The sequence below is a fragment of the Battus philenor genome, unplaced genomic scaffold, assembly GCF_028537555.1.
Source record: "Battus philenor isolate CCGP_79_NKW_IND1 unplaced genomic scaffold, ilBatPhil1.0.hap1 SCAF_27, whole genome shotgun sequence".
Classification (NCBI taxonomy): domain Eukaryota; kingdom Metazoa; phylum Arthropoda; class Insecta; order Lepidoptera; family Papilionidae; genus Battus; species Battus philenor.
Genome location: NW_027181690.1, coordinates 960,393 through 987,259, shown reverse-complemented (window position 1 = coordinate 987,259; position 26,867 = coordinate 960,393). Strand labels below are relative to the sequence as shown.

Here is a 26,867-nt window from a genome sequence, read left to right as displayed (position 1 = left end):
CAACCTACCTTTAGCAACAAAACTTTTAGCAAAAAAAACTACGATTGTTGGGACAATTAGAGCAAATAGAGAAGAGCTACCAAGACTGGCAAAACTGAAATATGACGACATGGCACTTTTTTCAACCAAACTCTATCGCTCAAATAATTGTATGTTGACAATTTACAAAGCCAAACCAAGAAAGAAAGTTCTAATACTCAGTTCAATGCACAACTCCGTACAAATTAAAAAAAAATGACACCCGAACACCGGAGACAATTCAATTATATAATAGCACCAAGTTTGGCGTAGATGTGATCGACCAAATGGCCAGAAATAATTCAGTAAAATTTAAATCTCGGAGAAGGCCTTTGCAAGTTTTTTTTTATATCTTGGATTTAGCCGGGATAAATGCATGAGTGTTATATAAAGAAACTACAGGAGGACAAATTACAAGACAGGAATTTCTATTTCAATTGGCAGAAGAACTTGTCATCGAATACCAACAAGAGCTCGGCAAATAAAATCAACGAATACCCATCGTAAGTACAAGTACAGGTTCTCGTGAACGGAAAACATGTCAGACAAGGCATTGTAAAGATAATAAGACGAACAAAATCTATCTAAAATGTAAAAAGTACGTATGCGGAAAATGTATAGTTAAGAAGCCCATTTGTAAAAAAATGCGACGAAAAAGCATAGAATGTAGATTATGTACTCTTGAATAAAAGAAAATATATTTTTAAACTGATAAGCTGGCTATTGATCTGCATTCAATGTTGAAAAATATGACTTGTGAAAGACCGGTCATTTGACCAGCCGCGGTAGGAATAGGTATACGTTAAGTGTCGGTAGGAATAGTGTTAAATTTCAATTTCTAATTTTGACCCAAATAAATAAACAAATAAATTCCGTACGAGTCAAACTAAATAAAACCGTTTAAAAACAGGCAGAAGATAAGCAATTTACAAAAGGAAAGATAAGGAAAGAAATTCAAGGTATTAAAAAGGATGAAAAAAGACTATTTACAATTGTAGAAGAGAATAACAGGTCTATAAAAACTAGAGTCATAAAGAAACGTGTCTGATTTTATTCTATAATATGAATGTAGATATGAAAAGTAATAATTATATCAGTAAAGTACTTACATTCATCTGACACATATTTAAATGTCACACATTTGTTTCGTGTGGATCAATTTCACATCCTACTTCATGTCGCGACTTGGCATCGGGCCACTGAAATGATTTGACAATAATATGTACATTGCTATAAACTGTTACATCGCTTGCTAACAGTGTGTTCTGTGGAATGAAGATAGGAATTGCTATTTGCTATTGTCATTTGTCAATGCTTCATTTCATTCTCTTTGAAAAGAGATCTTGTTATTGGTTAGAGTTGGGATATTTTGAATAAACAAGACACGTTGATATGGATAACTAAAGTTCTCGTGTTAATAGTTTGACTGCAAAGCAATTGTTACAAGAACGACATATTTACTTGATGCTTTCAAACAGACGTGTCGATTACAAGACAAGCCTCTTATGTACACCAAACAATATCCGGTATCGTTGGACACCTGTCCGGATCGTAAATGATAGGGTAAGTCAACCCCTGATCATGCTAGATAGAAGAGTTGGAATTTCTTCCTCCACTTCTACCAGCGCTAACTTTCAGAAGTGTTAGTAGTGATATTATCCAGGCATTAACACTGAATGACTCTGTGTTTGGCACTAATCGGTGTAACATAACTCCTGGGGATGCCCCGTGGTGGGGTGAAACACGTGTTGATTTGATGGTGGCGGTTGTGTAATTCGCATTGTTTGCCGCATACGCATTTATCAGCCGGCTGGCGGGCGGTGCACTTTGTTGCACGACTACCACTATATGTGCAGAATTGGCTAAATATTGGTCATTTTCTTACTTACGATGGACTTCCGCAAAGTAACGCCTGATTCCATTAAAGAATACTAACATGAATAGATGTCTTATAAACATTCTAGACCAGTGTTTCCCAACGCCCCCCCGCGCCCCACAGGGAGGCAATTTGATTGTTAATGGGAGCAATTCGAAAATGTACTCTACATTAGTTTAACCCTATCACTTAAGTGTTGAAATGATGTACGTTACATAGGGCGGTGTAAGAATTTTAAAAAGGCTAAGATGGAGCATGTCGTTAAAAAGGTTGAGAAACACTGCTCTAGACAAACACCAATTAAATTTAACAATTCTTTTCGTATAAAGCATGGTTGCATAGACTTATTAAAACTAGGGGCCACTGGGGCAAATCATGAACTGATGGCGGGCCGGCCGCCAGAAGTATAGGTAATTAATTTTTTTTTTGGATTTATTCTGGAATAAAATTCAATATTTTTCGAATGTACGAGAGTATTATTTTTACTGTCGTCGGGCCACCAGTATTTGACTGGCGGGCCGCGATCTGTGCATCCATGCTATAAAGTAACAATAAATATTTTTTTTTTTAAATTAAAGTCATCTTTTTATTTGATTAGTAATAATAATGCTATCATCGATAAGTAACATTATTAGTAAGAAATACACACTGAAACACACAGCGCGAAAGCGCTGCGTCGTTGTTTTGAAGATAAAATAATGCAGCACTTTTGCGCTTAGTTCTTTATTTTAGTTTGCACTGTAATTAAACGCATCGACTATTCTTAATTACAACACATTAATAAATATCATCGTCTAATTGATACGAATCGTGCATGCGAGAGTCGTGTGCGTGCCATTTTAAATTAATAATAGCTATTTTTAATTTTTAAAAATTTCATTTTGGCGCTGGCAACTTCGTTGTTCGATAACCTTTTTGCAATTTTAAATATCGAATTGTTCTTCCTGGAGTTCATAAATCTACATAAATGCAACAAAGAGTGTCTATAAAACTAGCTATACCCCCGACTAGTTCCGTCTGGAATTTAACATAAATTTTTTTTGTAAAAAATAGCCGAAGCTAAGCTAAGTTTCGTCAATCAGTCCTGTCATTTTAAAAATTAAACAGAACAAACAGACAGACAGACAAAAATTAATAAATGTAATATTGGTATATCTACTGTATACTATATAAATCTACATTCAATACATTTACCATTAAAAAGAGGTTATTTTAATGTTACAAACAGACAGCTCAATTTTATTTGTATATATAGATTTTATTCCGAGAAATGAACGCGCAATATACGATCGCAAATCCCAGTCGTCTACCGCTATGCTACCAATGCTCGTTTTATATTTACCACAATAACATTGGAGTTCTTTACATAATATTGTGGCTATTTCTCCAATGTATAAATATTTTGGAAAAAGATAAATGAAGCAAATGCCTTGTATAAAATGAGAATATTTTAATTTTAAAAGATTTCTCGAGGCAAGATGGATTGCTTGGAAATTTTAAATATTTTCGACACTTCATAGTATATTACTGCTAATAGGCCTAAGAGACTGGCATATTGGACGTTAACTTTTTTACGAGTAACATTCAAATTTCGAATAGTATTTCAATTTGTTTTTACAAATCCCTTTAATGCGTATCCACTTTTTCGTTCAATCTTCATGTTCAATATTTATCCTCATACTATCTCTATCTATATCTATATTTTATCTCTCTCACATTCTCCCATTTATTATTATTCTGTCTTTATTTCTTTTGTCTCTCTTTTTAAAATATGTATGCATGATACATGCATGATGTTAGTCAACAATCTTTGACTGCCATGGCCATCTTAACAAGCAATGTTACACCGATTAGTGTTAAGCACAGAGTTTGTCATACGCATTTATCAGAGGGCTGGCGGGCGGTGCACTTTGTTGCACGACTACCACTGCATGTGCGAAAGTGGCTAAATATTGGTCCTTTTCTTACCTTGAACTTTCTTATAATGCCTATTGTATCCAACCACATGTCAGATTCATGTCATCACCGATATAACACACTGGTCTTTGACCTTCATCTTCAGACGTTACGAAATTTTAAATACCCTTATCTAAATAATGAGCCATCAATTAGTTCAGGTTTTAGTAACTAATATAAGAAACTTTTAAAAATGGAACATCGAATTCAATTTTAAAAACAAGCATTCGAAATTTAAATATGTCTAATAGAATGTTAAAAATTTTCAAACATGGAATATTTTCTACAGAAACTGTTTTCGCAACTTCTATTCTTTGCAGCAATAATAACTCCTTGTCACTGTCAGTAAATATTCCTGGAATTATTGAAATGTAGGTTATAGCTATATTCGTAGTTTATTTTAGTACACACGCACGTTCAACACAATACGAAAATCTATTAGTTAAAAAAACCGTTTCATATTTTGTCGCCATTTTGTAATATACAAGGGAAGCTTGCCAAATTTTAACGCTAGTTCTGTTATGATAAATATACACTGTTGATTATTTAAATATACGAAACAATAATTTACGTGAAGCCTGAATATAGTTTTATATGTACAACATGAATTATATTATATATAAATATAGTATAAAAAATATAAAAACTTTTTAGTCTACGCCATTCAAAAAAAATTTTTTTAGAACATTTTTCGTCATAAACTAGAGAAATAAATAAATAAAATCGATATTGATTAACTTGATTTTATACTCATCATTATTTCAGCATATGGACTCCCACTACAAGACGTAGATCTCTCCCAGAGGTTGTCACAGAGAGATAGGTGATAGAAATAAAAGCGTCAAAGGCTTTAATGTATCGCTCATTTGCTGCCCATAACCAATCACAGCGATGTAAGGCCTCCAGCTAATTTAAAAAGGAGTAGGTTCTTTCTTTTCATCCGATAGACGCCACTAAAAGCCTCATTTAATAAATACATTTAAAAAAAACTTTTAAGTTAAACGGTTTTTTGATACCCATATTGCGGTGGTTGTGGAAAAATATGTACCTAGTCCGCCATATTGGAACGGCGTCCATCTTGAATTTAAAATTTTGACATAATCATAGTGTTTTAATAGTTTAGCCCTTTCATTTGATACCCATATTGAGAGGGTTAAGGAAAAATATGTAATCCGCCATTTTGTATCGGCGGCCATCTTAGACTTATAATGTTATTGATTTTATTATATTATATTGTCATCTAAATGAAATGTGTGTACCAAATTTCAGATCAATCTGACAACGGGAAGGTGCTTAAATTTCAATTTCTAATTTTGATCCAAAAAAAATTCCGTACGGGTCGAACTAAATAAAACCGTTTGAAAATCGCGACGATGACCAGTGTGGCGCTGCCCGCTTCCAGTCACTTCTCATGACTTTTATTATGTCGTCGAACCCAATTGTGGGCCGCGTCTACTGGCTTATGGTCGCACCCTGTCCGGCCCCAACGTACGCCACTAGCTGCAACTTCAGACGGGCAATTATTCAAGCTACGTCGGTCTGTTTATCTTCTGTGGATCTCCTCCGATTTGATTCTCTTTAAGTGACTTTAATCCTTAAATGAATGACTTTTATTTATACTTGTAAACATATATCTTAACATTAAAATAAAACTAGATATATATCTTGCAGATTACGCTACAATGCAGGGAAAATAGAAAAAAAATACAATACTTTTATTACTTAATTTTTAAAAAACTTTATGTTGCAGAGACAACACTATGTTTGCTGTACACTGTTGTATGCAAAGTGGTATGTTGTATTTTTTCATCATTCTTCTTATAAAGTCCATCGTAAATTACTAAGTTTCGAAGTCGTACATACATTTTAATGTACAACAGAATTAGCTTATAACGTGTTTAAATAAAAAGTATAATAGTATTTTAAAACACTACATTTTATTATCTTTTTTTTTAATAAAATTGTTTGAAATAATAATCTGTGCCGTACGAATAATATTTCTAATTAAAGAATCTTTTTCCCGCCTAAAAAGTGAATATGTGACAAATAGTGTTGTTTCCTTTCAACGCGTGGGATTGAAAAGGAACGGCAACGTGTTGCACGCTTGGGGGCATAACTGATTTTATCGTACGGCTGGACTTCACTCTCGGTCCGAATCCAGAGCGGAAGCTTCGTAATTTTCGGCCAGTATTAACCGTGATCGCGTTCGAAATTTAAATTTGAAAAACGAAAATCATAGATTTTTTTTTAACAATGCTCTCTACGGACTGATAGTTTAAATGCGTTCTGGCGTATGTTATATTTCCATATTTTATAGATTGTTTTGATATTTCAAATTGCTTTATAACACGAATGTTAATGTTTTCAAATATTATTTATTTTTACAGTTTAACCAAATTAAATTTAGCTGTTAAAAATGAACCAAATTATTTAATAAAAATATCTTTCTTTTCAGGTGAACTAGTGAAACAGTGAGAGTGCTATGTGTACAATAGTGTAGTGATGTTTAAGTGAAGTGTTGTGGTGAAGATGGAAACCAATCCGCTACCGCTGGAGGTAGACGACGAGGGTCGACAGCCCCAGGGTTCCTCAACTGGAAGCGGTTCTTCATCAGGAACTGGATATTATGGACACAAGAACGGTATTTATTTAACCTTTTATATCATGATATTAACTCTTGCAACACTGATGAAATGTAACATTTTAAATTATGAAGAATTTATCGAGCAATATGATCTATGGGACACATTGTTTCTGCCATGACTGTTCGGGTCGATAGGTAGAGTGATCACAAGCCAGTAGACAGGGTAGGTAGGCTGCCCACTTGTGGGACCTATGAAATAGTCAAGGTTGCGACAGGTAAGCTGGATATCGACAGTAAAAGATCAGTCATCGTGGCGATTTTCGGTGAAGGGAGACGCTAAGACTAGCAAAGGGCGTCTATTGGCTGATGATGGTGATGGTTATGATGATGTACTTGAATCTCGACTGGACGTAGTCCCAGAAAAGACTGGGCAGCGGTTCATCTTCTCCTTTACTCTTCTGTGCTGAAAATCCTACATAGAACTTCCTTTTGCTAAGGAAACTAATGTATATCCTACTCCTACAGTATCTGTTTTAACGTATCTTATTGATGACATTTTGCAAATATTTTCTTATTAACTTTATATATTTAAAGTTTGCGCAAAAACAATGAACACGTGGTATGCGGAATTAGCCTAGTTGAATTTTCCTAGTAAACCTTAGGAAATCTTTAAACTATATCTTGTTACAACAAAAAAAAATTGAGACAACACCTAACGAGCTGGAGCTCAAAAATTAAAACGCTTGGATGAAAGATAGACACAGTATATTATAAAAGTCATCCGTAACTTCAGATATAACAACGCCGTAATAAATTATTTGTCATGCGAATGAAATAATTTTCACATATAACTTTCACTACTCATTTGTACATATTAAATATTGATTCAAAATTCATATAAGATAGTTTTTAATTCAATATTCCATCAATAACTAAAGATTTAACACAAATACACAAACAACAACACATATGTCACTTGACGCCGTTCGACATTTTTAATATTTTATAATATTTTTCGGCGCGAGACGCGGTTTTGACAGCCGCCTACAAATCATACGCCGCGCTTCCTTAGTTTTTGCGCATGCGTGGACCGATGAATTGACAGATAAGCGAAAGCATTTTGACAACTGTGATTATTTCGCTACAGATATATAAATGATAAACATTCATTCATTCAAACCGCCTAAACGATGAACTTAGAAAATGCATTCAGCATTAAGTTCTCTGTTAAGCATTGTACATTTAAGAAGTATTTATTTATTTAAATATAATAAAATAAATGCATCCTTAGTATTCCATTAATTGATCACATGTGAAGACTTCGATTGGTAGACTTTCACACAGTTCATTCAACATGAAGTCACGTGAACGTAACCACAGACACTAACATCAAAATGACTAAGAAAAATGTATAGTGAAAATAAATAATTCGATTAAAAAGCATTTGTTATAAATGGTCTCCGTTTGTCTACACGTCTGGAAAAAAATAGGACTTTTTATCTAGAGAAATTTCTCCGCGTACTCTTAATTGTACAGCATTTAAAACACAGCAAGAATGGACACCCTACATATGTAGCAACAATATATTGTTACGAATCAGGGTGTGGCCCGAATTAAAATAAAATAAAAATATGCCTTAAACATGTGTATACATATATGCAAACACAAGACTGACTACAAGGACACTTTTCTTCAACACACGGTAACGCGTCGACTATGGCTTTGTTATCGCTGATGAGATCTTGGAATATTTAATGGAATCAGGCGTTACCTTGCGGAAGTCCATCCTAAGCAAGAAAAGGACCAATATTTAGCCACTTCCGCACATGCAGTGGTAGTCGTGCTATGCTAATGCGCTGTAATTACACAACGGTTGAGTGATTTGTCGGTAGCAGTTGTGTAATTCGCTTTTGTTTGCCGAATACGCATTTAACAGCGGGCTGGCGGGCGGTGCATTTTGTTGCACGATTACCACTGCATACTACCATACATACCAGTGGCTAAATATTGATCCTTTTCTTACTGAGATCTTGGAAGACGAAACTTCTGGCCTTCCAGGAGATTTCTCCTTCAATAACTTCTACTCTACTCATGCATTCTTATCAGACTGGTCATGGTTATTCCCAGCTGGCAGTGCCTGCTTTCTCTAAGCATCGCCAAGTAGCTCTGTATTTGATAGAGCAAGCTAATATTACGCTTTCATTAAATACAATTCAATATGTAATTGTTTAACATATACACTGTATATACCTGATACTTATGTCAGAATAGCTATCCCCCACTAGCCTTCTCTCTCTCCTTGACATTTATTATTCCCATTCGATGGTGAGTTAATAGGATTGCCACTGCTAACTACTCGTAGTTTCTAGAGCAGAGTTCGGCAACGTTTTAACGTAAAGAGTGAAATACTAAATTAAAAATTTTTGGCGGGCGCCAACTATTTTTTGACCCAACAAATTTAAAAAAATAATATTACGAGTATTATTTGAAAAGCAGGTTCTTTCATCAATTTTAGAATTTATAATTTTAATTACAGAACAAGGTAATATTAATCTTAAATAAATACATAAGAATGTTTGTAAGTATACTAAGAAAAGGAATAATACATAGCTACTTCCGCTATGCAGCAGTAGTCGTGCAATGAAGTACACCGCCCGCCAGCCAGCTGATAAATGCGCGTGCGGTAAACAATGCGAATTACACAACTACCGCCGTTAAATCACTCGACACGTGTTTCATCCCTCCACGTGGCATCCTCAGGAGTAATGTTACACCTGAAAAAGCAATATATTAGTTCTTTTTTTACCTAGTATGGACTTCCGCAAAGTTACGCCTGAATCTATTAGATTAATAATGTACAATGTAAATATCAATATGATCGCTATGTAAAATCTCCTTATTGTATAACAACACATATAACAAATCAATCTGTATATATATTAAATAAAAGTAAAAGTGTTAAGAAATACTCTATGTTAACCTTGCAAGAATTATATGACAAAGAGCCGGTGAACTACATAGTTGAAGTCCCTAGAAGTAGTTGGATATGGGCAGTGAAACACTGGTCATGGTGGAGGTTGTTGGGTCAGGCCTGTACCCTGCAGTGGGCATCCATCGAGTTAAAAGAAGAATATATATCTCTCATGTAAGCAAGCTATACATTTACATGTCTAATATATAAAATTCTCGTGTCACGGTGTTCGAACTTGAACTCCTCTGAAACGGCTTGACTGATTTTTACCAAATTTAATATGCGTATTCAGTAGGTCTGACAATCGGCTACTATCTATTTTCTATACCCCTAAGTGATAAAGGTTGTTCACACTTAAAATTTTTTTTTTTAATTTTTAAAAGAAATTTTTTGTTTTTATTTTTTTATGATACAGCATACAAGAATACATACAACCATAAATTTTCATCCCTCTACGATCAACCCTTATTTTTTATTTGTAATTTAAAATATCATTTTTTTTTGCAAAACAACGTTTGCGGGATCAGCTAGTTATATATAAAACTTTATTCACATATTTAAATCTATAACTGATCATCCTGTGTAGTGAATAGTAATATCTTAAGGTTAATAGGTTCATGCAGTTTGACAGCTTGATCTTCACCATACGGAACTGTCAGACGTCAAAGTTGATTTAGTTAACCTGTTTTGCTGGCCTATTGTGTTTGGCACGCGAAGCGCTCGGTGTATGTCGGTCAAGTGTGTGTATTCAGCTATAGTTGAGTGCACTTATCTAAAACTGCACCACTTTGCACAACATCGATATGCACTAAATTTAGAAGATCAAAGGCGTACGACCCGTTTTAGATATTTTCATTCAATTAAGTCAGGGCTTCTCAAACTTTTGTCATTCACGACACCATTCATGATTGCGAGTTTCTTATCGACTCCATACAAATATAAAAGAAAAAAAAATAATATTTTTTGATGATTTATTTATTAGCTAACAATATACATATACATATGAAAATATATAATTAAAGAATTGGTTTTGAAACATACAAAAATCTGAAATTAAAAATTGCACAAAAAATTATAAAATTGTATTTATATTAGTTTAAAACCTTCAACAAATGCGCGTGTCTAGACGCTGCAAGTCCACTGTATTCCGCCAACTCTAGTGATATTATAAAATGGTATATATAAATATTTGACATTAGAATCTCTCGACCCCAGAATTTTGATACGCGACCCCATTTAGGGTCGCGACCCATAGTTTAAGAAGCCCTGACTTAAGTCAATCTCATTAGCAACTTGCGAACTAAACTACTGTATCGACATTATATATAAAATTTTAGTACTCCTGCAGCTAGAATTGCTGAGACCTTATATAAGATGTATGACATCTGCAATATATTAGTGATATTGATATGTAAGAAAAGGACCGATATTTAGCCACTTCCGCCAGACACAGAGTCTCTGGACTCTGTGTTTAGCACTAATCTGTGTAAAATAACTCCTGAAGATGCCCCGTGGAGGGGTGAAACACGTGTTGAGTGATTTAACGGTGGTAGTTGTATGCATTAGTCTATATAAGATATATATGTATATATATAAATGTCTATTTATATATATATATATATATTTATATATTTTTTTGTTTCTATGGTCCCTGCTGTTGGGGACCTCTCGTTCCCCTATCTCGTGTGGGACAGGGACTTTTTAATTCTAATAATTTATTTATATATTTTTTTATCATTCTTCTCTTTCATATATCATCTTATCTGTTGTACTGTTTCTTTCATTCTACAATTTTCCCAGTCTTTCTCTTTCATTCCATTAGCCATACATCCATCCTCAACCACTACATTCTAGGTTTCCTTTCTATTTTATTTTGCAACATTACATTTATTGTTCAAATATTTAACACGTATTTTCTTTGTAATTATCATCTTATATTATACTATTTATTACACTATTTTTGGTACTACTATATTCCTTTTGTTTATATATATATATATATATATATATTACAAAACTAAAATAAAATTCCGCCCCAATCAAAAAGCCATTCAGTGAAGAATAACCAACAAGGCTTCGAAATAGCCTGTGGATACGACACAAGCAACTTGAATTTTCTTTTTCAGTTTTAAATTTTCCTTTACTCCACTTAACTGTACAAAATAAACTCAGCTATCCTTAACGGGCAATTCACTGTTTACAATAACAGACTGTGAAGAATTTCTCTGAGCATTCAATGAATGGAAAATATCAGATTTTCCTTTTGAATAAAAGATTTTATTAGTACATTAATAAATATAACATCAACACATACCACATACAACCATCACAAGGTACCAGAGAGCCAGTTCTTCTGCCAGATGGGCTGACGAGATCATGGCAACAGCAGGTCATGGGTGGCTCCAAGTTGCTAAAGATAGAGATAAATGGAGAGCTTTTAAGTAGACTTTTACCCTAAGGAAGTTAATATAAATTTGTATGGAATGAAGGAAAGCTTTATATATTATATATATATTAATTATTTATTTACAATTTTTGTACAATATAGACAATAAAAAGAGGAAAAAAAGAAACAATTCATATGGTATAAGAGATGGTCATATCGCTCGAGGTGCTTCATTTGTATTGATGCACATTTATAATTTCATTTTTAAATACATTATTTTTAATTTTCAACACGACACTACATTTCACTGGCGCTGGTTTGAAATATATAATATGTTGTTAAATATAAGTAATATATCTAATTAGATCTATCTATGAATATTATATAGTAATGGCGTAATTAGCGCAGCTCGTTAAGAGGTGCTTTAAAATTTTCGTATATTTCCGACAATTCACAAAATTCAATAGGTAATTATCGGAACCAGATGTTCGGAATTGCGTGTTATTAGTCGCTTTGTTCCGCGCGGCGTTTGTGCTATCACGCCTGTACTTTCCGACATCAATAGACACTATTAACAATGCATTTCATTACTTAAATTCATCAACATTTAATCAACCTTCAATTATTATTATTTCTTTTATATTTATACTAGCATTGTATAACTGGAGTTTAATATTTGCACTCAAAGTTTCCGCGCAGATCAACCAGAAGCTCTAGACCAGAGTTCCTCAAACTTTTTTGTGTCGTAGACCCCTTGCCATGTTTTTCCGTGTTGGGTAGACCCCCTACTTCTTTTCTATATTTTTACAATTAAGTACACTCTTATTCTATTTTCTTAAACTAGAACTATAGTGCTATATAATAATATTGACTTATACAATTTCTTACATTATCTTGTATTAGTGTTAGGCTGGATATTATTACTACTAATTGTTGATGTTTGTTGTTGTTTATGACAGAGTTCCCTAAACTTTTTTGTGTCGTAGACCCCTTGCCATGTTTTTCCGTGTTGGGTAGACCCCCTACTTACCTGATATTGATTTCCTGTAAATTTCTAACTGTAGTGAAGTTTAGTGTTAAAAACTTAAAGTAAAAACACATTTTTTAATTGAATTTAAATTAAAACTACTCAAAATAAAATTTTGTATCTGTTATATTAAAAATATAAACGTAACATTAAACAAACATAAATAAAACATAAATAAAATAAAATAAGCAATAAGTCAATATTTTTAGTCAGAACCATGAACCTAATGCTTTAATAACAAATTATCAACATTTGGCGTCAATTTTGTAAGGGTTAATCTTAAATCTTCTCGGCTAATGATGTCCAGTCTGTGGACCCCCATTTTCATTTCATGGACCCCCAAATTTTTTTTCGCTGACGTAAACCCCTTGCAAGTTGTTATAGACCCCTAGGGGTCGTCTTTGGGAATCACTGCTCTAGACGTTTCGGAATATTTTTGATGATAAGTAAATTCATCACCTCACATAAAAAAATATTTATATTTTTATATATTGATATCTTTACGAATATAATTTAACTTTGTATGATATTTTATGAAATAATTACTGAAATGCATCCCTTGGTTTTCGGTACAAATGTTACAATAATATGTTATTTGATGTCTTTGTATATATATATATATATATATATATATATATATATATATATATATATACTAGCTGATCCCGCAAACGTTGTTTTGCAAAAAAAAAATAGATTTTTTAATTTACAAATAAAATCGTAGAGGGGTGAAAATTTATGGTTGTACGTATTCTTGTATGCTGTATCATAAAAAAATAAAAACAAAAAAAAATTTTGTCTAAAAAATGAAAAATTTTGTGTGAACGTGTGAACGTGAAGTGAAAGTGTGAACAACCTTTATCACTTAGGGGTATAGAAAATAGATAGTAGCCGATTCTCAGACCTACTGAATACGTATATTAAATTTGGTAAAAATCAGTCAAGCCGTTTCAGAGGAGTTCAAGTTCGAACACCGTGACACGAGAATTTTATATATTAGATATATATAAGAGTATATATATATATAAGAGTATTTTAACATAAGAATGACATTTAAATATTTTCGTGAGCGTGCATACGTGGAACTCTCTCCTCGCGCGAGAGAGTTTCGCCGAAATGACCAGATGGTGATTTCTCTGATGAGCACAGGCTCGATATAAATAGAGTCCGTATAGGCATGTCCCCCCGCGTATCAACGACACACGCCTCACATCGAGCCCCAGCTGTCTCGATGCACATGTCATGCACTACTCACCTACACATGACACGGCGGCCGCGCCCGCCTAACCTGCCTTCAAGCTAGGGCGGTCCGGAGAGGCCCGTGTCTCTCCCGACCGTCGAGTAGTCCTCGCTTCGTGCTGTAGCAACATGTTTTTTGTGTGAGGTGATGAATTTACTTATCATCAAAAATATTCCGAAACGTCTAGAGCAGTGATTCCCAAAGTGGTCTATATCGACCCCTAGGGGTCTATGACAACCTGCACGGGGTTTATGTCAGCGAAAAAAAATTTGGGGGTCCATGAAATGAAAATGGGCGTCCACAGACTGGACATCATTAGCCGAGGAGATTTAAGATTAACCCTTACAAAATTGACGCCAAATGTTGATAATATATTATTACAGCATCAGGTTCATCCTTCTCACTAAAAATATTGGCTTATTGCTTATGTTAATTTATTTATAGTTTATTTTATGTTTGTTTAATGTTACTCAACACCCCACTAACTACACTATACACCTACACGGGTATATTTCTCCGTGTAGACGTCTTCGTCGTAACTGAGGTACGATCAAAATAAAATTTTTAGTCCGTGGACCTCTGTTTATACGGGCTCAATTTCGAAGCTGTACAAAACCTTGACCGGCTAGCAGCTCAACATCTAATACATCAAATGTCAACGTCACGTGTCCCCCTGGACCAGTTTTAAAACGGCCTTCCAAGTGTCCTTGCGCGATTTTGCCTCACTGCGCGGCTCCAACCGAATCTATTCCAACTAAGACATGGATTCAGCTAAAATATCCTCGAAATCTATTTGTCAATATAATACGCTAGGGCACTTATTCAATTTAGATTTAAACCAATATTTATAACCGGTATTTATAAATAGGAAAAGGACCAATATTTAGCCACTTCCGCACATGCAGTTGTAGTCATGCAATAAAATGCACCGCCCGCCAGCCCGCTGATAAATGCGAATGCGGCAAACAATGCGAATCACACAACCGCCACCACCAAATTACTCAACACGTGTTTCACCCCTCCACGGGGCATCTTCAGGAGTTATGTTACACCGATTAGTGCCCAACACAGAGTTTAATCGGGCTGGCGGGCTGGCGTTTGTTGCACGACTACGACTGCATGTGCGGAAGTGGCTAAATATATTGGTCCTTTTCTTACTTAGGATGGACTTCCGCGAGGTAACGCCTGATTCTATGAAAGTATTTATAAAGTTCTGAGTTTCTATGCATAATGCCTTTTTTAATCTGTTTTTTTTTTTATTTACTTTATTAGAGATAAACAGTAACAAAATGCAGTAAGATAGTACAAAGTTAGAAATATAAAATTAGTTACAATTGTTACCTTATAACTATCTCACTGAGAACATTTAATGAATCAAAGTCAAACAGTAACAAAACAAAGAAAAACATTACCAAACAGGGATCAAAGATCCAGCGCATTCTGCAGAACACACAGTATTAATCACGAGTGACAGCGAGCCGTCAAGTACCAATGAGGTTTTAATTGTATTGTGTTTAAGATTTTTAAGATAAACTCACCTGTATTTAAACGGTTTTATTTAGTTCGACCCGTACGGAATTTATTTGGATCAAAATTAGAAATTGAAATTTAAGCACCTTCCCGTTGTAAGATTGATCTGAAATTTGTTACACACATTTAATTTAGATGACAATACAATGTAATAAAATCAATAACATTATAAATCTAAGATGGTCGCCGATACAAAATGGCGGATTACATATTTTTCCTTAACCCCCTCAATATGGGTATCAAATGAAAGGGCTACACTTGTAAAACACGATGATTATGTCAAAATTTAAAATTCAAGATGGACGCCGTTCCAATATGGCGGACTAGGTACATATTTTTCTACAACCACCACAATATGGGTATCAAAAAATCGTTTAACTTAAAAGTTTTTTAAATGTATTTATTTCAAATACAGTTCAGTTTATCTTTTAACTAAACATACGCTAGTATACATCTCTATAACATTGTAAACAAATAAAACTAGCAACTCATTGGATCATTACCAATACACTGGTGATTTATAGATGGTGTTATCTATTATAGGACGACTGAAATACAATTGTGCTAAATACAGTACCTATAAATAAGTTGCACTTCGGTCAATTGCACTATCATTATGTGGTATAGTAAATTTATTTAAAATTATATGTTATATGAAGCGAGATGTGGTGGTACAGCGGTAGAGGATTAAGACTTGCGATCGTAGGTCGCCGATTCGATTCTTTAGAACCGCAATTCTGGAATACAAATTTATGCAGTAGCGTCATAATATGATAGTGCGATCTTCAAATAAAAAGTTTTATCGAAAATTTTTATTACTAACTAGGGAATAGGGATTTTTTTTAAATTAATTTATCCACATTCGTTATTTTATTTTCGCGCTCGTCTTCCATGCGTCTTAAGATATTTCATTCTTTTCCTTACTTCCTCCATTTCATCTATCATCTCCCTATCATTTCATTTTCCATCTTTTTCGATGCTTTTCATCAATCGCTTCATTACTCAGTTTTTACAATATCTATTTTTATTTTACTTTACGGAATTTAATTTATGTACTATTGCTGTTATTAACCATTATTTTTATTTTTTTATATGTTTTAATTCTTATTTCTTTTATTATTTGTGTTAAAAATTTTTTGCATACCCTAAGAAATTACGGTAGACACCCACTACAAGGTATAGGCCCCCACCAAAAATATCTAGTGATATACCATAATCGCCACACTTAGCGGGTGGGTTTATTACTGCAGTGTTGTATTATGGTACAGAGGATGCTGCTGTCCATCTAGAAATTTTTCTCTGAGCGTTGCAATCTGATACAATTAACTAAGAAAGGGACTTATATATAGCTACTTCCGCTATGCAGCAGTAGTCGTGCAATGAATTGCACCGCCCGCCAGCCCGCTGATAAATGCGCATGCGGCAAACAATGCGAGTGTGACTCGGTGTTTGGCACTGGTCGGTCTAAAATCTCCTGAGGATGCCCCGTGGAGGAGTGAAACACGTGTAGAGTAGATTAATGGTGGTAGTTGTGTTTAGCATGGAAGTAGCTATATATTAGTCCCTTTCTTAGTTAGGATGGACTTCAGCGAGGTAACGCCTAAATCTATTAGATATGATACAATTAATGCACAAAGTGTATATGTAAGATTACATTCCAGTTATCGAATTCGCGACATACGATCGCAAGTTTCAGTCCTCGACCGCTGATATACTACTGCACTGTATTATATATATTAATAATGATAATATAGTAATAAAAAGTGTTTTCAAAATTACAATTACTAGATTTAAAATTTAATTATTATTTACTCTCTGTCCCTGCGGACTTTGTACTGTTAAAAAGTACCGGCAAGTAGCATTTTATAAAAAATAAAATAATATATATTTCAGAGCGATCATTTTTTACAGGTGATTAGAAATATGTATTTTCCCCTTGAAACTTATATACCTAATACCAATCATACTATATGTTATACTACGATAAAAATATTTTGGTAATTCATTTATGTAAAATGTTCTCTTATATGCTCATATGTTATATTTTGGACTGTGGCAGCAATAATATGTTAAATCATAGATTATGTCTCTGACAGATCGGTCTTAATTAAATGGAACGAGGCGTGCGTCTCAATTCAACTTAATTACTTGGATAGCTTAACAATGACTTAAGATGCTGAATTGGCATGCGTATATAATTGGTAGAGTAACTAAAATGATTAATTATGCTTATGTCATTTCGGTTCAAATTGTCTTTTATAACTTTACAACATAATCAACAGATGTAGAGAAGATTACAAAAAAAATCTATTAACGAAAATTTAATTTTAAAAATGGAACGTAATGTTCATATCGCGTGCAGCACTCGAGCGGTTAAGACGTGTCCGTGGCGAGTTCCGTGACGCTATCCGCGTGAAAAATACCAAAAGTAGAATAAAAGTCTTTGGATTTTTACGTTCGATATTTTGAAAAAAAAGTGCATTTTCGCGTTGAAGATAATAATATAAAGAAAAATGAAATGTAACAATAATTGAATTTTTCCTGAAAAAAAAAGATGGATGGTGTACAATGCACAAATATAGTAGTTCGCATTTACTCGAATCATCTATAAGTCTTGTATATTTTCTTTATATAGTCGTAATGGAATAGGCGTTTGTCTTCCATCTCACCTGATGGAAAGTGTAGATGAAGACGAAAGTGTTACACGCCCAAAAGTAACCTGTTCACTCTACTCTTAAAGGCTCCAGAGTTTAACTCATCAGAAAAATAGAAACAGACAGGTCGTTCCAAATCTTGGCGACTCTCACCAAAAACGAGCTGTCAAACCGTTTAGTTCGACTTTTGGGTATGTCAACAACGTATGGATGAAACTTTTGCCTGCGCATAGTAGTTCGATAAAGGAATGGAGATGGCTCAATCAGTTAGTTATATCAACATATGCTATACATAGTTACCTATAAACATACTTAAATAGGGCTATATATATACATGAATTACACTATCATATATATATATAACTGACGTAGCTTGAAGAATTGCTGATCTGAAATGGCAGTAGAAGGGGCTCATCGCAAGTGCAACCGTTCGGGAGGAAAGGCTGAATCTATGGAATGGAGGTGATGAATCTATGGATGAAACTTTTGCCTTCGCCTAATAGACCGATAAAGAAATTGAGATGGCTCAATCAGTTCGAAAAGAGACAAAAACTTGAGTATTATCACATTTACTGATCTGTTTAACAATTCTGTACACAGGATGATTTATTAAAGGTATAAATGCTTTAAATGTTTGAATATATGTCTTGTTTTAACAAAAACTTTTGAAGCATTAACACTATTACCAATCAATCAATGTGTTTAAAATATTTTATTTATTTATAATAAGTACATATGACATATGCATGAGTATTTATATGTATGTATGTTTGTCTATATGTACACGTTAACTACCCTTTATTTATACTTCTACTGTTTTCATACTATGGTTGTCTGAAATTTGTCGCGTGTGATAAGACCGCCCATTGTACTTTTTTTTAACTATCATGCAATTAATGTATATATTTTCTACAGTTTACAGTAAAAAGTTTTTATAACATTCCTACAGAAAATTAATATAACATATTTCAGACTGATCACTTTATTTAATGATTAAATGTTTAATAAATATATTTATTTTATGATTTATAAAAATTTGCATATGCAGATATAAAATTGAAATATAAATTTAAAGAAGGTTACCTGTCAAACGTGATTGTTCCGAGTTCAGACCGATTTTTTGAACGCGCGAAGTTCACGTCGAACTTCTGCATGATCTTCAATTATTTCTTTAAACCTTCTAGAAAGTATTAGAAAATTTAAATGAAATCAATGGTTTTTCATAAGTTATATAACGTGAATAAAGGAAAATAAAATCATTTTTTATATATTTTAAAACGCACGAAGTTAATTTTTTATTTTTATTCCTCGGTGATGGTATCCCTGATGGTTTCACTACTCGCTACATAGCTCCGTGTTTGGCGGAGTAAGAGTAATTTCATCATTGTAATTCACAGACTTATCAGTGACAGTTTTGATGATGTTTGTCCATCTTCTTGGAGAGCGTCGACGAGATCGCTTGCCTTACATTTTGAACGTACCTTTGAGTCCTCATTACGGGTGATATGTCCAAAAAACTTGAGGATTCATCACACTATTTAATGGAATCAGACGTTATTTTGCGGAAGTCCATCCTAAGTAAGAAAAGGACCAATATTTAGCCACTTCCGCACATGCAGTGGTATTCATTGGTAGTGGATTCATCACACAGTTCACGACAACCTCTCTTTTATGTCTAGTTCTTCGATAAATCTAATGTTGGTACGTTGCGCCGTCAAAGTAAATAAGGTAATAAAAACTATGAACATTGTCATAAAGTATAAAAAGTACTCCAAAACCACAAACAACTGTACAAGAAATCTAGTAAAATCTCAGCACGTACGTAAAGATATTAAAAATGTTTTATATGAGCTACAGACGGAACGGCTGGACGGAATGTGTTTTGAAATGCGTCACCTGGCGTTTGATGGATTCCTTTTGTTTCGCTTAATGTTACGTCATTGTACTAAAATGTCTTCATTTCTAGTTTATTTTCTCTTCACGTTTGTTTTAATGTAACACGCTAATTACTTTAATTGCAGAACATAGGCCACACCCATAAATCGACACGCAACCCCCATCTTATTTATTTCATCTATAATTAACCCTTAATAGCCTGATTTACGAAAGTGATTTTTTTTTTTAAATATTACTGTGTTTGTTTGAGAGTCTAGATGAAAGGAAAAATAGACTTTTTTTTTTAATTTCGTTGGAAAGAATATTATACAACAGTAAAATACGTACAGCCAACCTATAAAAAAAAACTAATAGTAATGTGAACATTCGATTCAAAAGATTGGTATCAAAATTGAAACTCTAGGCTATGGGTAAAATATTTAAAATCATTAAATTATTTGACGCCATTCGAAATTTAAATTATTATCTTAGACATTTATTTTAACATATAACAACATATATAAAATAATAATAAATAAAATCATCATCAGGCTATACCTTGCGGAAGTCCATCCTAAGTAAGTAAAGGACTAATATTTAGCCACTTCCGCACATGCAGTGGTAGTCGTGCAACAAAGTGCACCTTCCGCCAGCCCGCTGATAAATGCGTATGCGGCAAACAATGCGAATTACACAACTACCACCGTTAATTCACTCAACACGTGCTTCAACCCTCCACGGGGAATCTTCAGGACTTATGTTACGAGTACACCAAGTGCCAAACACAGATTCTGTTATACCAAAATATAAAGTACTATAATTGGTTACTTATTTCGTTTGTAAATTATTACTTATTACAAATTAGATAAGCGAAATATATTTTTAAAAGTAAAGAATGAAGATGGAAGCTAATATCTGTGAAATATCTTTATGTTGACTTAATTGCAGGATTAATACTGTAAAGTGTATATCAAAAATTGTTAAATTTCAATTAAAAAGAGCGTCTGTTAAATTTCTGATCTGTTTTTACAGCAAATCAACATTCTAATTCGGTGATAGCTTATTGTTTACTTTTAAAAAATGACGACTAAAAAGTAATATGAGAAAAGGCATATTGTACTGAAATTACATGAACGCTATATGTGAAAAGAGAGTAGGTGTTCTGGACTTTCTCTATCCTAACATACTTCACACAAAATATCCTCTTACAGTCATTTATATTATATGAATTAAACAAGTCTCGTTTTAAATAAACTATAGCCTTTGTTCTACTTAAAACAAGTTTAACATTGAGAGAACATCTGATATTAATTTTAACGTAACTGCGTTCGCTAGAACCCGTAAGCACAACATCTGGTTGAGATTTATTCACCACTTAATAAGCAGGCTGTGATATTTTCAAGCACCTGAATTCGCGGCGCCCGTGTCGACTTCGAATTTATAGCTCTGGAATAATTTACTTCGCAATTGTTGCACGAATGTTTCGTAACGAGATATATATATACGATATTTCAATAATTGAAAATGTTCAGGATGAAGCCTTGAAATATATTTTTTTAGTTATAGCAGAATATTTAGAATAGTTTTGAATTTAGAAGCATTATAATGTTGAACCAGTGCAGCACCAGACAACGCCTTCTTTGTAGACGACGAACAGAGTCGACCAACACTTCCAAAATATTCCAGTGCTATTATAAAAGATGAGATAAGAATAAATAAAAATTAAAATACGTATGGGTAATAAAAATCTGACTTAATAAAAATACAGATTAAAAATAAAAATAGTGAACCTATCAAAATAAAAGAGGTATAATAAAAATAAACAAATAAAAAATACAGCGATAAATAAAAATAAATGTAGTTAGGAGGACCAAAAAATAATGTCGTATTTTAGCATTCCGGCATTGATTTTGTATACTAGACGGCAAAAGGTTGTTGATAACGAAGGTGAATATATTGTTAATTAGAAATAAAGACTTTAAAAATGTAGTCGTGTGAATTTAACTTAAGAAAGCGACATTACTTTCTGGTCCCCTGATAAAATATACAGTGAATTTTAGGGGACATCTCCTATATTCCTCTGTCTTATGTAAGCAGGTAAATATGTACTAAATATTTTTTTTATTTTCATTCTCATCCTTTACATTATCTACACGCCTTTCTCTTATTCGTCGCATTCTCTTTTATTCTTTTCTTACTTAGTCTTCATCTCCAGTTCATTAAAATATTTTACATTCCAATTTTGAAATTTAAACCTTTCGTCTTGCTTTGTTAAATTCTACTAGACAGTGATATTTTAGATGTGTGAAAAGAGCAGAAGAATACCAAAGAAATGGAATATATGAAGCATGTAAGGTAAGAAAAAGTATGAAAGATCTTGTGAAAAAAGAAATAAGAAAAATGTAAATAAAAAATATAAGTAAAAAAAGTTGTTACCTGAGATTGTGATGTCCCTTTACTTACACTAGATTTGAATGACATAGAACCTCCAATCAAATGCTGGACAAATGATCTTGATAAAGTTGGTCGAAGATGATGGATTTAGGTACCTTCCAGATTAATACCATATCTTTGTCTCGTGGTGGACATCATACATCTGAAAATATGATGATAATGTTGAAATGTTGTTATGACTTGTAAACATTATTTCCCCAATAAAAACTTTAATTTGAAATATATCTAAATAAATAGCAATCACACACCTGAGTGATTTAACCGTGGCAGTTTTATAATTCGCATTGTTTGCCGCATACGCATTTATCAGCGGGCTGACGGGCGGTGCACTTTGTTGCACGACTACCACTGCATGTGCGGAAGTGGCTAAATATTGGTCCTTTTCTTACTTAAGTAGCAACAGGTCCCATTGGTGCGTAAAGACATGTGATGTAATAGTTAAAATAATAAAAGCAATAAAAATAATAAATAAATAAAAGAACGAGATTAATTAAAATAATAAACAAGAGTGATAAAATAGCTGTGATATTATAAATGTTAATTAAGTGCGATATAAATAGTAATAATATAATTAGTATAGCTAAAAAATAAATAAAAATAACAAATATAAAATTGTAGAACCATGGAAGGCGAAGGAAGTGAGACGATGTACGGAAAGAAATGATATGTAATGAAAGATATTGTAAAGGAAATTATAATAGATAATGAAAGACGTTGAGCAGGGCGAAACATGAGTATGAAATTAATTAAAATAAAATTAGTAATATAAAAGAAAAAAAGGAAAGAAAAATTTAGGTTACATAGGAACCTGTGTACAGCGTCGTAAGGAATTTAACTATCTATATTAAATATGTCAGTTTTGTCGTCGTGTTATCTTAAGTCGTTTGATTGATGAGGGTTTTTATATGACTATCGCTTCATCTGTGATGACACATAAATGAATTAGCTCTTTTATCATTAGTATATCAAAATTTAAAGTGTTGTTGTAGTTAAATATAACATTTATTGCATTATTTAATGGAATCAGGCGTTACCTTGCGGAAGTCCATCCTAAGTAAGAAAAAGACCAATATTTAGCCACTTCCGCACATGCAGTGGTAGTCGTGCAACAAAGTGCACCGCCCGCCAGCCCGCTGATAAATGCGTATGCGGCAAACAATACGAATCACAACTGCCACCGTTAAAACACTCAACACGTGCTTCACCCCTCCACGGGGCATCCCCAGGAGTTGTGTTACACCGATTAGTGCCAAACACAGACTCTGTGTTCACGACTACCACTGCATGTGCGGAAGTGGCTAAATATTGGTATTTTTATTACTTATTTATTGCATTAAAATGACTGACACTTGAGAAGCTGCGTGTTCGATTCCTGAGAGACAATCTTATATAATTTACAAATTTCCAGGGGATTGGCAGTAGTGTTCTACTGCAATTGTCAACAGCCATTATGGTGTATCTCCACATAGATATCTTTTAAGGAGACCTTTTATTTTAGTATCGAGGAGGAAATTTTCTAGAGGAACAAAATACACGCCCTGTGGTGGAAGAACAGGACTATGAGGGATTCACATTCACTTAAATTCCAGCAGGGTTGTCTTAGATACTTTAGGAGGACCAGCCGAATTTTCTATGGAACTCGCAGCTATCTTTTAGTACCGTGCCAAGACACGTTCCGGAAGAAAGCATGGAGGAGGCTTTTGTCTTTCACTGGGAGTCTATAGCCTGGAACGATGATAGCACTAAAAAGTATATAAGAAGTATTTTTTAATTACTTTTTGAAATACTTGGTATAAATTTTCATAGAGTTTTTTAGATTATTCTAGAATAAAAACAGAAGTATTGGTGGAGAATTCTTTAAGCTTTGTTAATATCGTATGTATACGGATATAGGCTCCTATTGGCAATGAATATAGATGATGAATATCTTGGAGTGGATATGCTATAGAAATGATGATAAATTAAGACAGTATGTTTCATATGCTATCGTCAGATTTTATGTTTAAAAGGTAAGATAAAATATAATTCATTTATTCTATATTAGAACTTAATAACTATCAACAGAACTCTTATTAATTGTTTTATTGTTGTTTGTTATAGTTGTGTAGAAAAATCAGGAAGAAACTTCGCAACAACACATCTTTTAATAAAGTTTAACACAAATTAATACATATACAATTTACCAGCCTAAGGTTCTTAAGAACCAACGCTTCTGTTTTTCTTCTAGAATAATCTAGAAATCTCTATGGAAATTTATACAAAGTATTTCAAAAAGTTATTAAAAAACAATGCTCTTATACTTTTTAGTGCTATCATCGTTCCAGGCTATAGACTCTCGGTGAAAGACAAAAGCCTCCTCTATGCTACGTATCTTGGCACAGTACTAAAAGACAGCTGCGAGTCATTTAGATATTCGTTTATTGAATAATATGCTTTTTACGTCAATATATTTTAATGTGCTTTTTGAATTTTGTTAATGGTAGTCCAACTATATTTTGCAACACTTAATCTAAAAAAATCTGATGCCGTATATTAGAAATGAATTAGAAAATTTTTGCAGTCGAAATTTTGGTGCAGACAGTTTATCACGGCACCTTGTAAATACACTATGGAGGTCTATTTCTTTTAATTTATTATAATTATTGTAAACGTACAAAATACTACTACTACTACTCCGCTAGCTCAGTGACCCAAAGTGGGTCTTGGCCTCCGAAGCGAGAGACTTCCACTTTCCTCTATCTTGCGCCATCGTCTGCCATTGGCTGACATTCAATTCGCGCAATTCTTTCCAACGCGATCGATCCAGCGATACCTGGGTCTACCCACTGGTCTTCGACCCCTCGGTTTTTCCAGGTACGCTACCTTCACGCTCCGATCGAATCCCATTCGCTCCAAGTGACCAAGCCAGCGGATTCGTTGAGCTTTATATTCGCCAATGATATTTGGCTGTGCTACTATAGTCTGAATTTCAGCATTCTTTCGGAGCCTCCAAGATCCGTCCTGATTTCTCGCTGGTCCCAAGATCTTCCGCATGATTTTGCGTTCCGTCACTAGCAGTTTTTGTTCTTCTTTCAAAGTTAGCGTCCAAGCTTCACAGCCATACATCAACATTGGTCGTATTACGGTTTTGTAGATACGGACTTTTGTACTTCTGCTTAGGAGCTTAGACACTAGAACCTTGTGAAGTGCTGCACTGCATCTCAGCGAGTTCTGGATACGGATATCGATCTCCTCTTCTCTGGTGTTGTCATCCGTTATGGTGCAGCCTAGATACCATAAAAAACGTAATAACGTAAAAAATGTAAACGTAAACGTACAAAATATTATCATAAATATATAGTGAGGCCACTGTAGGAATATTGACCTGTTTAAACCGATTTCTCAAGGAGATTCGCGACCCAAAGCCGTTATTAGTTCGGGCACTCAAATTGCAAAACAAATATATTTTCAATATCCGCACATCTACCCCAAAGCATCAATCTATAGGACGTAATGGTGTCGAAATAACTAAAATACATTATCCTAGCTGTTTCAATATCAGAGAAAGGTTTTATCTTCCTAACGGCTTAATCTGCAGCACTAAACCTGATTGCAAGAGCCTCGATGTAAGGCTTTCATTGAAGTTCAACGCTGATAGCGTATAATACAGATTTAATATCATTAAATTTTATTGCCTTTTGTATCAATTGTTTTAAATACATATAGAGAATATGTTCCAAATATGAAATATATCTCCTGGTATTTTTTTTATTTTTCACACAGAGTATGTAAATTTGAACTTTATTGTTTTTTTTTTAATAAAAAAGAGTTCATATATGCGATATTATAACAACATTGTCGATGTCTTTATACAGGATGATTAGAAAAAGTATCAAAGCTTCAATGATTTTAGACCTATTTCAAATCGCCTTGTGTAAGGTTGTTGCTAATGTATAAATGTTCTGTACACTTATATATTCACGATTGTTTGGTTTATAATTTAAAAAAAAAACAGATTAAAAAACGACATTGTCTCTGCTTTTATTTGAAATAAGTGTCAAAACTTTAAAGGGATAAATGTGTGGCATGCTCTATCTAAAAATCAATGGTTTGAAAAATAATAATATTAAATAAATTACTTAAAATAATTATTTTTTATTATCTATACATGTAGACTTTACTGCCAGATGTTATTGGCCTGTTGTATTTAAATTTAAAAAATAACGTAACATGTTTCAGAGATATCAATTTGGAAATCCTTTGGTTGAAAAGCAACCATAAGACAACATCACACCATGGTGGAATTACAAAATAAGA

At 33.5% G+C, this 26,867-nt stretch overlaps 1 protein-coding gene across 1 annotated transcript in view; it reads left to right on the top strand.

Annotated features, from left to right (window-relative positions):
• Nucleotides 1-6,327: 6,327 nt before the first annotated feature.
• LOC137925583 (KH domain-containing, RNA-binding, signal transduction-associated protein 2-like) overlaps nucleotides 6,328-26,867 on the top strand; it is a 42,540-nt gene continuing 22,000 nt past the window's right edge. Inside the window, exons 1-2 of the mRNA XM_068769045.1 lie at nucleotides 6,328-6,491; nucleotides 23,599-23,625. Of these exons, the coding sequence (XP_068625146.1) occupies nucleotides 6,380-6,491; nucleotides 23,599-23,625 (139 nt within the window). The 5' untranslated portion in view covers nucleotides 6,328-6,379. The remainder of the gene's footprint in view (nucleotides 6,492-23,598; nucleotides 23,626-26,867) is intronic.